The sequence below is a fragment of the Plecotus auritus genome (assembly GCF_963455305.1).
Source record: "Plecotus auritus genome assembly, chromosome: 6".
NCBI classification, from domain to species: Eukaryota; Metazoa; Chordata; class Mammalia; order Chiroptera; family Vespertilionidae; genus Plecotus; species Plecotus auritus.
The window spans coordinates 399814-416705 of record NC_137773.1 but is presented as its reverse complement, the minus strand read 5'-3'; the positions used below and the strand labels follow the sequence as shown (position 1 = coordinate 416705).

Sequence of the window (16892 nt, the reverse complement as noted above, 5' to 3'; positions counted from 1 at the left end):
TAATCTCTTCCCGTCCTCCCCCTTCCCTCTGAGATTCATCAGTCTGTTCCATATTTCCATGCCTGTGCTCTGAGTGTCTGCCCCCTGGTGGTCAGTGCGCGTCATAGCTACCAGTCGAACTGTCCAACGGTCGCTTAGGCTTTTATATATAGAGATTGTTGAAAGTATTACAAACGTCCCCTTCACCCCCCCACTGATTCCCTCCACCCGGCTCCGGCTCCCTCCCCAGGCCTCCCCTGAACTACGGCCTGTCCACGGGCTATGCACACGTGCGTATAAGTTCTTTGGTTAATCTCTTGCCACCCCTCCTCCCGTGATTTTTGGTTAATCCTCACCCGAGGATAATTTTTTTCATTGATTTTTTAAAAAAACAGTGTTTTTATTGATTTCAGTGAGGAAGGGAGAGAGAGAGAGAAACATGGATGAGAGAGAATCATTGATGGGCTGCCTCCTGCACGCCCCCTAATGGGGATGGAGCCTGAAACCCGAGCATGTGCCCTGACCCGAAATTGAACCGTGACCTCTTGTTCACAGGTCAGTGCTCAGCCAATGGGCCACGCCAGCCAGGCAAGGGGACAGGGTTTCTGCGTAGAGAATGAACATTCCTCCTTAGGCTGATTCTTAGGCCCAAGCATCGTCAGCGGACCTCCCTTCTGTTACACCTGCTGCAGAACAGTGACCGGTTTTATTTATTTATTTTTATTTATCTTTCTTCCTAACAGCAACTGATTTTATTATTTATTTGTTCTTTAAAAAATATATTTTTATTGATTTCAAAGAGGAAGGGAGAGGGAGAGAGAGATAGAAACATCAATGATGAGAGAGAATCATTTGATTGGCTGCCTCCTGCACACTCGTGGGGATCAAGCCTACAACCTGGGCACGTACCCTGACCAGGAATCGAACCCGGGACCCTTCAGTCCGCAGGCCCAGGCTCTATCCACGGAGCCACACCGGCACACGCTAGCTGCTCCCTAAATAGGGTCCCCCGATTGAATAAGCCAGGCCGTGTGGGGGGCGCCTCGAGGGGGAGCAGCCTGCAGCGGGGTGCCCGTCTCATGTCGGGGTGGCCATGGGACTGGGACAGAACTCAGACCCTCCCCAGGAGGCTCCCCTCTGTGCACCCTCCCAGGGCCCCTGCCACCTGCGGGGAAAGGGGAGGTTCTGTCCCGCTCACCCCAGATCGTGTCCCTGGGACAGAAGGCTTCGGGAGGTCCCAGCCCAGCCATGGCCAAGCCCTGGGGCTCTCTGACCCGTCCTCTCTCTCACAGTTCATGGCCTCCCATGGGAACGACGCTGCCAGGGCCACATACGAGTCCCAAGTGCCATCCTTCTACTACCGGCCCACGCCCGCCGACTGTCAGTGAGTAACAGCTGGGCTTTGTCGGTCACTGGTAAACAGCGGGGGGCGGGGGGCCGTGGGAGGCCACGGGCGGGCGGGGCAGGGCGGGGCAGGGCTGTGCCCAGAGCTGGGGAGGCTGGGCCTCGGCCGCCCAGGGCAGCCCACTGGGCCTCCTCGCCCGGCTTGGTCCTTGGCCAGGCGGCTGGTGCCCAGGCATTGAAGGGCGGTTGGCAGCTGGTCGCTCAGCCCGGTTCCGGGGTCTGGGAAGCTGTCCTGTGTGCAGCTCTCCTGGCTCAGGGGCCGGGTGGCTGTGGGACCCTGTATCCCTCACTCACCTCCACGGGCCTCTGTGGGCCCCACAGGGCTGCGCTCGGCCTGGGTTCCCTGCCAGCCCTGGCATCTGCCTCCTATCCAGGCCGGATGCTCGTCCCCACCCCCACCCGCCGCATTTGCCCCCAGTGCCCTCCCCCCAGTACCCTCCCCCAGTGCCCTGCCCCCAGTGCCCTCCCCCGAGTGCCCTCCCCCAGTGCCCTCCCCCCAGTACCCTCCCCCCAGTGCCCTCCCCCAGTATCCTCCCCCGAGTGCCCTCCCCCAGTACCCTCCCCCAGTGCCCTCCCCCCAGTACCCTCCCCCAGTGCCCTGCCCCCAGTGCCCTCCCCCGAGTGCCCTCCCCCAGTGCCCTCCCCCGAGTGCCCTCCCCCAGTGCCCTCCCCCCAGTGCCCTCCCCCCAATACCCTCCCCCCAGTGCCCTGCCCCCAGTACCCTCCCCCCAGTGCCCTCCCCCGAGTGCCCTCCCCCAGTGCCCTCCCCCAGTGCCCTCCCCCCAGTGCCCTAGGACCTGTCTCCCTTCGTTTTCTCTTTCTCCTGAGGCCCCACTCTCCTCTGGCCACTCACAGGGGGGTGGGGGGGCACTTAGCACTTTCCTCCTGGGATCCTGTGGGCTGGAGGCTCCTGGGGGGGGGCGGCCCCTCGGATTCCCTCTTCCCAGCTCCCAGCACAGGGTGGGCACCCCTGTGGGTTCTGGAAGTTGGGTGAGTGTGAGGGCCTGTGGCCCCAGGTTCTCAGGGAGGGGCCCCGGGAGACCCTCCCACTCTGAGGCCCCTCCCACAGCCTCCCGCCCTGGCTCCCCCTCTCCCCACACTCCCAGGGGTCCTCAGACTTTTTAAACAGGGGGCCAGTTCCCTGTCCCTCAGACCATGGGAGGGCCGGACTATAGTTTAAAAAAAAAACTATGAACAAATTCCTATGCGCACTGCGGGCCCGGGACGCGTCGGCTGCTAAGCAGGACAGGCAGCGGCACCCGGCGGGCCGGATCCATGTCCTCGGCGGCCGCATGTGGCCCGGGGCCGTCGTTTGAGGACGCCTGGGGCCTCTGAAGCAGTGCTCTCCGCCCCCCGCCCTGTGCCCAGGTCCCTCTGCGCTCCCCAGGGGGACTGGCCCTCACGTCACTCAGACCCCCCACGGTTGCCCCTCTGCTGCGTGGTCCACGCTGCTCAAGCACAGCTCGGGGAGGAACGGAATGAGCCCCCTTTGGAGCAGGGAGCTGAGTCCCAGGCGGGGGTGGGGTGGGGGGGTGGGGGGGGTTTGAGTGTTTCCCAGGGTGACCCGGATCCCAGCCTAGGAGCCGGGACCAGGAAGGGGTGTCATCTCCTCCCATGAATGCCCCTCCCGCCCCCTCCCGCCCCCTCCCAGGCCAGCAATGCCAAATAACCGCCCTCCGGGCAGCACCTCCGGTCCTGCTCCTGACCCACTGCGCACTGACCGCCGTGGGAGTGGGGGAGTGGTGGGGGAGTAGGGGGAAGTGGGGGGTGGGCGCTGAGCACTGACCACCCGTGGGAGTGGGGGGAGTGGGGGGTGGGCGCTGGGCCATCGGCCACTGTTTGTCACAGATGGCACTTCCCGCGAGCCCCCCTCCCCCCAGAGGCACGGGGCGGCATGTCCTCCAGCGCGCGGCCCCTCAGGCCCAGGGGAGCCGGGCCCCGGACGAAGCCGCTGTTCTGAGCGGAGCCGGCTCCGTGGTCGGGTCATTCGCCTCGTGCCCTGCGTCTCCCGCCCGCCCGTCTGGGTCTGTGACGGGACAGACTGGCCCCAGGCCGTGTCCTTGCTGGGATGCTGGCACCCCGTCCCTGGGGCAGCCCCTGGCGGGTGGGTGGCCAGCTGCCCCCGGGGACTGGGCATCCGGGGGCGTGGGCTCTGATGCCAGGCAGGCCCGAGGCACGGGTGACGGGAGGGTGGGTCTCAGAGAGCCTCTCGCTGGGCTGGGCTGGGATCCACAGGGACCTGCCTCGGGGCGGGGGGGGGGGGACTGCGGGGTGCTGTGGGGGGGTGTTAATGCCGTGCACACCGTAGAGGGCCGGCGGGGCGCCGAGCAGCCAGCTTCCCAGCAGCGTGGGCCCGTGGGCGCCCCTCTCTCCCCAGAAGGTCTAGAGCCCCGTCTCCCTGGGCCCACCTCCCGGGGCCGGGCTGACAGAGCGCCACCCTCAGCCCTGTCCGCTGGGCTCCGAGCAGGGCGTGGGGGCCCCCCTGGACGCTGGGCTCTGAGCAGGGCGTGGGGGCCCCCCAGGGCCTCTCCTGGGCGTGTCCTCACTTGGCGTCCCTGTCTGCATCCCGATTTCCCCTCGATCGGGGCCCCCACCCCAGGGTGACGGCCTCTTAATTTATTGCCTGCAGCTGGCCTGTCCCAAGTAAGGGCCCATCTGAGGGCCTGGGGTGAGGTTATGGGGGAGGGGTGGACGCAGTGCGGCCCCCAACGGCCACGTGAAGAGGAGGCAGAGGCAGCCACACGTCCAGGGGTCACTTCCCAGGAGGCAAGCCTGGCCCCTCTGGGCAGGGTGTCCTGAAGCAGGAGGGTGGGGTGCAGAAAGGCACTCGGGGTGGGGGGTCAGACCCCAGAACCAGCGTGCGGAAGCCCAGGAAATGAGCCGGGCCCGTGTCCACAGGGGCATGTGGCAGGTTCCCCACCCCCACCCCCACCCCCCACCGTTCACCCCACCCCCCACCCCACCCCCCACTCCCCACACCCCATCACTCCACACCCCATCACCCCCCAGCCCACACCCCATCACCCTACCCCCTCACCCCCATACCCCACACCCCATCACCCCCCAGCCCACACCCCACACCCCACACCCCATCACCTCACACCCCCACCCCACACCCCATCACCCCACACCCCCTCCCCACACCCCACACCCCAGACCCTCTCCCCCCACCCCACACCCCACACCCCACACCTCACACCCCACACCCCACACCCCATCACCCCACACCCCCTCCCCACACCCCACACCCCAGACCCTCTCCCCCCACCCCCCACCCCACACCCCACACCCCACACCCCATCACCTCACACCCCACACCCCACACCCCATCACCCCACACCCCCTCCCCACACCCCACACCCCAGACCCTCTCCCCCCACCCCCCACCCCACACCCCACACCCCATCACCTCACACCCCACACCCCATCACCCCCCAGCCCACACCCCACACCCCACACCCCACACCCCACACCCCACACCCCATCACCCCACCCTCCAGCTCCAGGAGGCAGCATCTGCTCTGGGTGCAGCCAGAGGGCCCTTCCCTGCCTAGAGCCACAGGACCCACTGGGGGCGGGGCCTCCATGTGGGCGGGGCATCACCTGGGTGGGCGGGGCTTCAGTCTGGGTATCTTGCTGTGGGCGGGGCCTCACCCTGGATGGGGCGGGGCCTGACCCTTCCCTAAGTCCCGCAGGAGTCCAGCCCCCCTCACAAGCAGGGACTCATATGAAAGGGGAGCCGTGCCCCCCTCCCCGCCTCCCGCCCCGCACCTCGCGCCCTGCGGCTGCCCGAACACAGGTGCTCCGAGAGGAAACGGTCCCACAGCCGCCGCCTGCACGGTCGGGGTTCACGGTTCGGGTCTGGGGAGTGACTGCTAGCGGCACGGTTCTGTTGGGGGTGACGGAACGTTCTGGAACTGGGTTGCGGTGGTGGCTGCACGCCTTGTGCCTGTACCGAGGCCGCCGAATGGATCACTTTAAATGGGTGAACGATGGGGCGTGGGCCGCACCTCCGTGTTAGGAAGGGGAAGTGTTGGTGACACAGCATCTGACCAGCCAGCGGTTTCAGACGCCACAGCTGGGCCCTCCGCCCTGCCTCCGGGGCCTGGACACGCGCCTGCTGGAGCCGCACTCCACAGGCCCAGCTCCCGCCCTGTGCTCTGTCCCCAGCCTCCTGCGCGAGCAGTGGATCCGGGCCAAGTATGAGCGGCAGGAATTCACCGACCCCGAGAAGCAGGAGCCCTACTCAGCAGGTGAGGCGCGCTGCTGCGTCCCCGTCCCTCCGGTCCCTCCCGTCCCCGTCCCCGTCCCCGTCCCCGTCCCCGTCCCCGTCCCGTTCCCGTCCCCGTCCCCGTCCCCGTCCCCGTCCCTGTCCCTGTCCCTGTCCCGTCCCCGTCCCCATCCCCGTCCTGTCCCCATCCCCGTCCCTCCCGTCCCTCCTGTCCCTCCCGTCCCCGTCCCCGTCCCCGTCCCCATCCCCGTCCCGTCCCCGTCCCCGTCCCCGTCCCCATCCCCGTCCCGTCCCCATTCCCGTCCCTCCCGTCCCTCCCGTCCCTCCTGTCCCTCCCGTCCCTCCTGTCCCTCCTGTCCCTCCCGTCCCTCCCGTCCCTCCCATCCCTCCTGTCCCTCCTGTCCCTCCCGTCCCTCCTGTCCCTCCTGTCCCGTCCCCATCCCGTCCCATCCCTCCCATTCCGTCCCCGTCCCTCCTGTCCCTCCTGTCCCTCCCGTCCCTCCTGTCCCTCCTGTCCCTCCTGTCCCTCCTGTCCCGTCCCCGTCCCCGTCCCGTCCCCGTCCCCATCCCCATCCCCGTCCTGTCCCCATCCCCGTCCCTCCTGTCCCTCCCGTCCCCGTCCCCGTCCCGTTCCCGTTCCCGTCCCCGTCCCCGTCCCGTCCCCGTCCCCGTCCCTGTCCCTGTCCCTGTCCCATCCCCGTCCCCATCCCCATCCCCGTCCCATCCCCGTCCCCATCCCCATCCCGTCCCCGTCCCCGTCCCGTTCCCGTTCCCGTCCCCGTCCCCGTCCCATCCCCGTCCCCGTCCCTGTCCCTGTCCCGTCCCCGTCCCTCCCGTCCCTCCCGTCCCCTCTCCGTCCCATCCCGTCCCCGTCCCCATCCCCGTCCCCGTCCCATCCCCTTCCCCATCCCCGTCCCCGTCCCTGTCCCTGTCCCCTCCTGGCTGTGAGCTGGGCCCCTGCTGCTCAGAGTCCCTGCCCCTCACAGCCACACACTGACTGTGCAGGGCTGCCCGTGGGGACCCTCAGGGCTGCCCGTGGGGACCCGCAGAGCTGCGCCGGGCCCTCCTGGCCGGTGTGGGCGGCTCTGCTGGGCGAGCAGGTCCCGGCAGGGACAGGTGGGGCCGAGAGGGGACGCTGTGGCGGTGCCACAGAGCCGGGGCGGCCCGTGCCCAGAGGCTGTCACCCCGTGGGTGTGTGCTGCCTGGAACGGGCTGTGAGGAGAGGTCCCTCCACACCCATGCCCACGCCCCTGGGCTGCAGAGGCAGGGGCAGGGGCAGGGGCTGGCTCCCACTCCAGCGTTGGTGCCAAGGCGGGAGTGCCTCTTCGGGCCCAGTGCTCTCGCAGGCAGGCCACTCGGGTCCCCCCAGCCCTCTGCCCCGACACCTGGCCACGGTGCAGCCGACTCCATGGCCGTCCACCCACACGGCCACTTCCTCCTCTGCTCACAGTCCCTGACACGGGGCTGGGGGCGCCCATGGCCTTCTGTGCCTGTTTAGCCCCCGGGTCCCTCCCACGCCCGTCCCGGCCGGCACCCTGCCTGCTTGCTCTGGAACCCAGGCCAGCTCACCAGGGCTCCTCTGTGTCAGGTGGGAGTGTCTTAGATGGGTAACAGCAGAGCGCGTGACCTCGTCCCAGAGGTGGAGCGGGGGGCAGACATTGCCAGGTTAGGAAGCTTTGGCTGTCGGTGACGGGGATCCAGCTGAGGGGTGAGGCAGCGGGGAAATGCGTGGCCAACGTGGGCGGACTGCCTCAGGCGCAGCTGGATCCGGGGCCGGTCCGAGCTGTCGGGCTCAGCTTCAGCGCGTCCACCTTCCGGTTCTGCCTCCCTGGTCGGACCAGCCCTCCTGGCACCCGCAGTCCCGCAGGTCCCGACGGCACCTGGCGTGCGGTGCTGTGCGCAGAGGGGCTGTGTGATGGTCACAGACGTGGGAGGAGGTCTGGTCTCTGGCTCGACGGGTCAGGGTGGGCGTGTGACCTTCGCCATGATGGGATGTGTGCCCGTGGACCCGGGGTCGTCCTCACGGGAGGAAGGGGGCGGGGCTGGGTTCCAGGAGCAGCGTGCGTGTGCGTGTGTGTGCGTGTGTGCACGCGCGTGTGCGTGTGTGCGCGTGCGTGTGCGCGTGTGTGTGTGTGTGTGTGTGTGTGTGTGTGTGAGAGAGACACGGAGGACCCAAGCCGTGGCCCTGTGCGTGGGTCCCACCCAAACAGCCTCTAAACTCACCTGCTCATGCAGGGGCCGCCCCTCCCCTCCTGTCACCCAGGGCCTCTGCACGGCTTGGCCTCCCGCCAGGATGACAGCAGCATCAGGGATGTCCAGCCCCCCGCAGCCTGGACCGCCTGGCCGGCCAGGGCACTCAGACCCAAATCCTGCCCAGCACTCAGCTGGGACAAAGGGGGCCCTCAGCGCCTCCAGCCCCGCCCCCCTAGCCTTCCTCCCCCTCCCTCCTGCCTCACCGCTGCCCGTGTCCAGGCCTGGAGGGCAGACGGAGAGATGAGCCCCTGCAGGAGGGGGCTGACCACCCCGGACCCATCCCAGCCCTGGGTCTGGTCTGCGAGGAGCGTGGGGGTTCCCGGGGCACTTCCTACCCTGCCTCGATTTGCCGCCAGATTTGACCACTTTCTCACGGAAGGCGTTCTCACGGGGAAGGCGGAAGTCCCGGAGGAGAGAGGGGAAGCTCCCGGCTCGCGGGCTGCCGCGTCCGCGTCCTGGTCTGAGGACCCCGCTCGCCCCGGGCACCGCGGGGCAGTCCTACACCGGGCGGCGGGAGAGGCTCCTGGTGGCCGGAGCGGACAGTCTGACCGACGACGAGATGAGTGATGACGGACGTGTCCGTGGTCCACACAGAAAACGGTGAACCAGGGAGGGGTGGGCGCACTCTCAGCAGAAACAGCCTACGGGCGGAGAAATGCAGACTGGAGGCTGCGTGCAGCCAGGAGCCCCCCGGGGACAAGACCTGCGTGGACACCGGCCTCCGAGGGTGTGGTCCTGACGCTGAGGACAAAGGGAAAGGCACTGACCCAGCAGACCCCCTTCCTGGGTGACCAGCTCTACCTCACACGTCACCACGGCCTCACCGCCATGGCCTCACCGCCACGGAGTCACCGCCACGGAGTCACCGCCACGGAGTCACCGCCACGGAGTCACCGCCACAGATGTCACCGCCACGGAGTCACCGCCACAGATGTCACCACCACGGATGTCACCACCACGGGCATCACCCTCCGACGCTGACAACATGCACAGAAACAGAAACAGAAACAGAAACAGCCTGGGGGACACTGGCCAGCCGCCGGCCAGCCGCCTTCAAGCGCGTCCCGAGCGTGGAACGCAGCCACGTGGGCACCGGGTGCAGGGCCTGCGCTGGGGGCAGGCGGGCGAGGGCACCGGGGGCACCTCTGTGCACAGGACGGGGTCCTGTGGGCCGGGCTTCGGTGGCGGGCCACACGGCGCAGCGATGGCAGCCCAGGGGCACGCAGCCACCGTGGCCCTCGTCACGGCTCGGGCACCCACAGGCCAGGCGGGGCCTGCTGTCAGGGAGCGAGGCTGCGGCGAGGGGCCAGGCTCCAGGTGGGCCCATTCGGGCAGGTGCCAGCCCGGCACTCCCCACCCCACCTCGGCCAAGGTCATGTGGGCGGTCCCTGGGCCCGGTCCCCGAGGCCCCTGCCAGCCGGGGGTGACCCTGGGAACAGCTGCTTCTGGCCCCTCCCCACACCCGCCCGCCTCCAGCCAGAGCCTCAATGGCGGCCTTTCACCCGCAGACAATGCCCCGGGCACCAACAGACACAGCACTTCCCGCTGAGGCCGCACACCCGCTCTCCCAGGCCTCCCCCCCCCCCCCCCCCCCGTAGCCACCCGTAGCCACCCGGCTGTGTAGAGCAGGAGGTCCGGCCACACCCCCCCTGTGGGGGCCTGGTGCCCAGTCTGGGGTTATTGTTGGAAGCCTTAAGCCACGTCAGTGCGGCTCACAGTGGGCCCGCGGCATCCCCCTGGCGGCTGGTGGGGGTTTGAGTCATTTGTGAGGTTCAGCTGGGAGACAGGCACACTAACTCTGCCCCCCAAGATCTGGGCATCTGTCCCCCAAGATCTGGGCATCTGTCCCCCGAGATCTGGGCATCTGTCCCCGAAGATCTGGGCATCTGTCCCCCGAGATCCGGGCATCTGTCCCCCAAGATTCGGGCATCTGTCCCCCGAGATACGGGCATCTGTCCCCCGAGATTCGGGCATCTGTCCCCCGAGATCTGGGCATCTGTCCCCCAAGATCTGGGCAGGCTCCCCACTGGACTCAGCCCTGAGCCCCACGTCCCGGCAGCGTGTTCCACGTGGGTGTCGGGGTTGCTGTTCTCCTGTGGGTCTCAGGGTTTGGGGCATGTGGGTGGGGAGGGGGGTGATCTTGGGCTAATGTGGTCCCAACCCCAGCTCTGCCTGGGCGGGGCGTGCTACGGAGGCTGGCAAGGCCGTTGTGAGCACGGGGGTCTCCTCTGTGCGCCCTGTGGTGGGTGCTGGGGGGACCACGAGGGGGTGATGGTGACCCCGGGGAGCCCCCGGCCAGACCCCAGCCTCCCCAAGAGCCGCCTCCCTCCAGGGAACAGGGTGGTCCCCAATTCCCTGCTGGCTGCTCTGTGACCTTGGGGGGTCAGGCAGTATCTTTGGGCCCTGGATTCCCTGTGCACAAAACGGGGACACAGCCCAGCGCCCCAGTAACAGAGCTGTAGGTCAGAGCCCTGCCACCGGGCCCCCGGCTGCAGCTCACGTCCAGGGACCCTCCTGGCTGGGTGCTGCTGCTGGATGAGTGAAGGCACGCGGGGCCCGGCCCACTGGGTGAGCCTGGTGAGCCTCTCTCGGGGGGCAGGTCCCTCTCGGGGGGCAGGTCCCTCTCGGGGGGCAGGTCTCTCTCGGGGAGCAGGTCTCTCTCGGGGGGCAGGTGTCTCTCGGGGGGCAGGTCTCTCTCGGGGGGGGGCAGGTCCCTCTCAGGGGGCAGGTCTCTCTCGGGGGGCAGGTCCCTCTCGGGGGGGGGCAGGTCTCTCTCGGGGGGCAGGTCTCTCTCGGGGGAGGCAGGTCCCTCTCGGGGGGCAGGTCTCTCTCGGGGGGCAGGTCCCTCTCGGGGGGGGGCAGGTCTCTCTCGGGGGGCAGGTCTCTCTCGGGGGAGGCAGGTCCCTCTCGGGGGGCAGGTCTCTCTCGGGGGGCAGGTCCCTCTCGGGGGGCAGGTCTCTCTCGGGGGGCAGATCTCTCTCGGGGGGCAGGTCCCTCTCGGGGGGGGGCAGGTCTCTCTCGGGGGGCAGGTCTCTCTCGGGGGAGGCAGGTCCCTCTCGGGGGGCAGGTCTCTCTCGGGGGAGGCAGGTCCCTCTCGGGGGGCAGGTCTCTCTCGGGGAGGCAGGTGTCTCTCGGGGGGCAGGTCTCTCTCGGGGGGGCATGGTCAAGCTGTGGGGCCAAGCCCCAGGCCCCCCGGGCTGGGCTGTGTCTCTGGGCACTGCACCTCAGCTCATGCCGCTGGGCCTGGAGCTCACAGGGAAATGCCATGCCCCACGGCCCACGCCCCACGCCCCACGCCCTGGGGCTCGAGCTGAGAGCCCACGCTGACTTCAGGCTGAGGGCCAGGCGCTGTCCGCTGTGGGGCCGAGCTGGTGCCCATCGCCCATCGCCCATCGCCCATCGGAAACGCTGCTGCTGCTGCTGCTGCTGCTGTCGGGGCACCTGAGGGAGGCGTCTGGCGGCTCAGGGGCGGGAAGCACCGGCTGGTGGGCCGGCCAGGCTGGGGCGAGCCCTGCTGTTTTTCTCCGGATTGGGGGAGACCTCAGCACAGCTGACAGGAGGTGGGGTCACGGCGGGCCTCACCGTCCGCCCGGCTGTCCTGGGCTCTGCTGCCACCTGCTGGGCCTGGCGGGCAGGGCAGGGGGGCGAGGGCTCCAGGCCTGTGGCCACGGCTTCCCTTCCCGCCAGGGCTCCTGCTGGTGAGGTGGCCTCGGGCGGAGCCTCAGTTTCCTCTTCTGTACAGCGGGGACGAGAACAGGAAGTGCTTCCTTCTGGGGATGGATGAGAGGGGCGGTGTCAGGAGCGGGTGGGGCCTCGTCCCGGGTGATGCTGGGGTGGTCCTGCCCCGGCCTGTGGGAGAGGCTGCGCCCGAGCACTTGACCCGAAGGCCCGTGGCCTGTTCCCTGGGCCGAGTGCCCTTGGGCCAGCCAGCCGTCTGGGCTGGTGGCCCCGGCTTGGCCCGCTGTGACTGACTGCGTCCCCTCTCCCCACAGGGTACCGAGAGGGCTTTCTCTGGAAGCGCGGCCGGGACAACGGGCAGTTTCTGAGCCGGAAGTTTGTGCTGACGGAGCGTGAGGGTGCCCTGAAGTATTTCAACAGAAATGATGTGAGCGGTGGGGGCGGGTGATGTGAGCGGTGGGGGTGGGTGATGTGAGCGGTGGGGGTGGGTGATGTGAGCGGTGGGGGTGGGTGATGTGAGCGGTGGGGGAGGGTGATGTGAGCGGTGGGGGAGGGTGATGTGAGCGGTGGGGGTGGGGGAGGGTGATGTGAGCGGTGGGGGAGGGTGATGTGAGCGGTGGGGGTGGGGGAGGGTGATGTGAGCGGTGGGGGTGGGGGTGGGGTGGGGGTGGGGGTGGGGGCGGGGCCCCACCCTGGGGCAGCGGCGCCGTGTCTGTGTCCTCAGCTGCCCGCACGCAGCTCTAGGGGACTTTCTCGTCCTCAGGGACGTGCCCCCTGCTCCCCACCCAGCGCTGGGTCTGTCACTGTGAGCCAGGCCTGGGTGCTGGGAACGGGTGTGGGCACTTCCCTGGTGGCATTTCCCAGGCCTCTGAGGGACAGGACCACACATGCTGGGTTGGACCTGGGTCCCCCAGGCAACATGTGGGGGTGCGAGGGTCCCCAAGGCCCTGCAGCGGGCAGACCCCCCGGAGACTGAGATGAAGATAAGCATGGGGCCGGCCGGGCACAGGGCGAGGGAGGGCCGCCCCGGCCGGCAGGTCAGCCGGAGCCTCGTGCTGCAGGCAGAGGGCCCGCCCAACTGTGGGGCGCCCGCGTCCTCCCTACCGGAGCCATCACTGTGGACTCCAGGCCAGGAGCCCAGGCCCAGAGGGGCTCCCACAGAGCCCCCTGCCCGCTCCCCCTGCCCGCTCCCACTCCAGCTCGAGTGTGGAGACCCCGCCTGCCTGGCTCTGAGCCTGGCCCTGCTTCCAGGCCAAGGAGCCCAAGGCCGTCATGAAGATTGAGCACCTGAACGCCACCTTCCAGCCGGCCAAGATCGGACACCCGCACGGCCTGCAGATCACCTACCTGAAGGACAACAGCACCCGAAACATCTTCATCTACCACGAGGACGGGAAGGTGGGCGCGGCTGGGCGGGTCCTTCATTCTCTGTGTGTGTGCGTGTGTGTGAGTGTGTGTGTGTGAAAGTGTGTGTGTGTGTGTAAGAGTGTGTGAAAGTGTGTGTGTGTGAAAGTATGAGAGTGTGTGTGAGGGTGTGTGTGAAAGTATGAGTGTGTGAGTGTGTGAAAGTGTGTGTGTGTGAAAGTGTGAGTGTAAGAGTGTGAGTGAAAGTATGAGTGTGTGTGAGTGTGTGTGAAAGTGTGAGTGTAAGAGTGTGTGTGAGTGTGTGTGTGTGTGTGAAAGTGTGTGTGTGTGTGAGTGTGTGAGTGAAAGTATGAGTGTGTGTGTGTGAAAGTGTGTCTGTGTGTTAAAGTATGAGTGTGTGTGTGAGTGTGTGAAAGTGAGTGTAAGAGTGTGTGAGTGTAAGTGTGAATGTGTGTGTGAAAGTATGAGAGTGTGTGAGTGTGAGTGTGTGTGTGAGTGAGTGTGTGTGAGTGTGTGTGTAAGAGTGTGAGTGTGTGTGTGAGTGAGTGTGTGTGAAAGTGTGAGTGTGTGTTGTTGGGGGCTGTTCTGTGCTGAGACAACCTGAGCTGTAGATTAACGTCTTCTCGGGCCTTTTCTGGTCACACATGGTCACTTTCTAATTCCCCCGAATGCTCAGCTTCTTCGGGGTGTCCTGGTCTTTAACGTCTGACTCCCCAAAGGGGAAAAGCAAAGAAAGAAGGGGCAAGCCCAGTGGGTGCGGCTCAGTGATTGAGCGCTGACCTATGAACCACGAGGTCAGGGTTCGATTCCTGGTCAGGGCACAGGCCCGGGTTGTGGGCTCGATCCCAGTGTGGGGCGTGCAGGAGGCAGCTGGTCCATGATTCTCATCATTGATGTTTATATCTCTCTCCCTTTTCCTTCCTCTCTGAAATCAATAAAAAAATTTTTTTTAAATGAAGGGGCAAAAAGAGGACACTGGCCCTTTAAATCCTTGGATGTCCCTTTGGCTGGAGGGGAGGTGGACAGCGGTGGTGGCACCTCCATGGCCAGAGCCGCCAGCGACAAGCACAGGCCGTTGAGGAGGGTCCTGGCCCACCGGCTCCTGCCAGCCCAGCGCGTGCTGGTCGCTTCGGGCCGGTCAGGGCTGCGCAGCGGCCGGTGCTGGGCTGAAACTGACGGACGTTTAGAGTTTACTGTCCCTGCAGTGGGTGTGCGGGTCGGGGGACAGTTCCCCGGCTCCTGCTCGGCCTCCTCCCAGAACCCTCTCAGGCAGGGTCCTCAAACGACGGCCCCGGGCCACAGGCGGCCGCCGAGGACATTTATCCGGCCCGCCGGGGGCCGCTGCCTGTCCTGCTTAGCAGCCGACGCGTCCCGGGCCCGCAGTGCGCATAGGAATTTGTTCATAGTTTTTTTTTTAAACTATAGTCCGGCCCTCCCATGGTCTGAGGGACAGGGACCTGGCCCCCGTTTAAAAAGTTTGAGGAGCCCTGGCTCAGGGCTGCGTGTGTGACTGACAGCTGCCAGGCCTGTCTGCATCGGCTGTGCCATGACCTCCTACAGAGGACGGCCCCCAGCACTGCCCCGTGCCCGCCTCACACACTCACTCACACTCACACGCACTCACACGCACTGCAAGGTTGCCCACTGTAGGGTTCACCTGGCCGTGACCACGTGTGCTATCTGACCTGAGCCAGAGGGCAAACTGCTTTCTTTTCCTTCCTGCGAGTCTTACTTCCCTGGCGCTGACGCTGTCTTCCCCACGCAGCTACCTGCGTGCTTATTACCCACCCCCCCTCCCTCCACTGATTATCTAAGGCAGCCGTGGGCAAACGACGGCCCGCGGGCCGGATCCGGCTGTTCTATCCGGTTCTCTTGCTCTCCCCTCCGCTCCTTTACTTTGAATTTATATTAGTTCACACAGACACTCCATCCATGCTTTTGTTCCGGCCCTCCGGTCCAGTTTAAGAACCCATGGTGGCCCTCGAGTCAAAAAGTTTGCCCACCCCTGATCTAAGGCCTTGGAGCGAGCCCGGCCCCCAGGCAGCGGGCGTCTGTCCTGCAGCCCGACTCCCCCCTGGGCGGACCCTGTTTCCTGCCTCTGCTGGGGACACCCCTTCGTAGCTTCCCGGGAAAGAGCGTGCGAGCGAGTCTCCTTGGACCTGGCCCGTGTGGGAGGCTGTGCTCCTCCGATTCCGTGGCCGGACCTGGACTCTGGTCTGGAAGGCGCTGACCCTGGGACCAGACGGGTCTGTCCTCTGCTGGGAGCCGGCCTGTCCTCCGGGCCAGGAGCCGGGGACCCAGGAGCCCGGGACCCAGGAGCCGGGACCCAGGAGCCGGGACCCAGGAGCCGGGGACCCAGGAGCCGGGACCCAGGAGCCGGGACCCAGGAGCCGGGGACCCAGGAGCCGGGACCCAGGAGCCGGGACCCAGGAGCCCGGGACCCAGGAGCCGGGGACCCAGGAGCCGGGGACCCGGGAGCCGGGGACCCGGGAGCCCTGGACCCAGGAGCCGGGGACCCGGGAGCCCGGGACCCAGGAGCCCGGGACCCAGGAGCCGGGGACCCAGGAGCCGGGGACCCGGGAGCCGGGACCCGGGAGCCGGACGGCAGGCAGTTCTCTCCACCTGTCTCTTCTGCAGGTCCCTCCTCCGCCTTCTCAGTTCTCGTTCTTCCCGAATCTCCTGCCACTCAGAAGCCAGCCACGCACCCCCCACGCCCACTTCCTCCTTCCCCTCTGCTTTCTGGGAAATTCCTTCAAGCTTGTCTTCAGGTCTTTTGTTTCTGTTCTTGTTCTCGGTTGGCGTGACCTTGTCAAATGCACACGGTCCTCCATGACTGTAGTCTTATCTCTGACATCGATGCTCCTTCCTGTCTGCCTGCCTGAGCTTCCTTCTCCACCGGAGGTTTCCTGAAATGGGGGCTGGTCAGACCCCCCGGAGGAAACCCTCCTGCATGTGCCCCCGACCCAGCACAGGGCCAGCTGCAGGACGGGGGCTCTGGGCCTGGCTGTGTGCCCACATGCACACCTCCCCCACACCACCCTCTCTTCCACCCTCTGCAGAGTACGCCTCCATCACCCGTGGGGGGGGGGGGGCAGGGCAGTCAGCCAGCAGGTCTTCCGCTCAGATCCCCTCCCACAGCCCAGACCCGCTCCCCCTTCCCAGCTCCTGGGGCTGTGCACAGGCTGGGCTGCCTCCCGGCTATCTTACCCTCCCCCTCCTGCATCTCCTCCCCCTCCTGCATCTCCTCCCCCTCCTGCATCTCCTCCCCCTCCTGCATCTCCTCCCCTTTCTTCTCCATCTCCTCCCCCTCCTGCATCTCCTCCCCCTCCTGCATCTCCTCCCCCTCTTCTCCATCTCCTCCCCTCCTGCATCTCCTCCCCCTTTCCTTCCTCCCCCTCCTCCTCCCTCTCCCCCTCCCCCTCCTCCTCCCCCTCCTCCTCTCCCATCTCCCCCTCCTCCTCCCCCGTGTGGTTCAGGCTCCTTCTCCCCGTGGCCCAGGCTGTCGCTGTCCCTGTCAGGCTGTCACTATTGGGCCCTGACGTCTTGGAGCCTCACCTGAGGCCTCTCCCGGCTGTTCTTCCCCAGCTCCTGGGTTTAGGCCTTTAGAGGGCAGCCCTCACGCAGTGTGAACAGTTTGTTCCCTGAGGAACCTGGCCCGAGGCCTTGGGCAAACCAGCTTCATGGGTGAGCCTCGACTTCTCCTTCCTGTGGGGACACAGACCAGGGCAGGCGAGGGCAGTGCAGCCGCAGCGCCCTTCCTCCCTAGAGAAGGGTGTGGGCCCCTGCTGGGGGCCAGGACCTGGAGTGGATGGGGTGAGCCTGTTGGACGTGGCTGTGCCCATGGAGAGAGGGGGGTCTGGCAGGAGACAGGCATCCGTCGGAGCCAAGGGTCTAAAATCCCAACCGGGGGGAGTGAGAGCGGACAACGGGGAGGGGTAACCGGGGGCAAGGACCGCGGTGAGGAGGGGGAATGGCACGTGCA

The 16892-nt window shown here is 66.8% G+C and overlaps 1 protein-coding gene across 2 annotated transcripts in view; it reads left to right on the top strand.

Moving 5' to 3' along the window:
• Window positions 1–16892, top strand: part of ADAP1 (ArfGAP with dual PH domains 1) — a 36895-nt gene that overhangs the window by 17121 nt on the left and 2882 nt on the right. For both annotated transcript variants that reach the window (XM_080672650.1, XM_080672649.1), the window contains exons 3-6: window positions 1272–1363; window positions 5554–5636; window positions 11860–11972; window positions 12797–12943. In XM_080672650.1, coding sequence (XP_080528776.1) covers window positions 1272–1363; window positions 5554–5636; window positions 11860–11972; window positions 12797–12943 — 435 coding nt within the window. The remainder of the gene's footprint in view (window positions 1–1271; window positions 1364–5553; window positions 5637–11859; window positions 11973–12796; window positions 12944–16892) is intronic.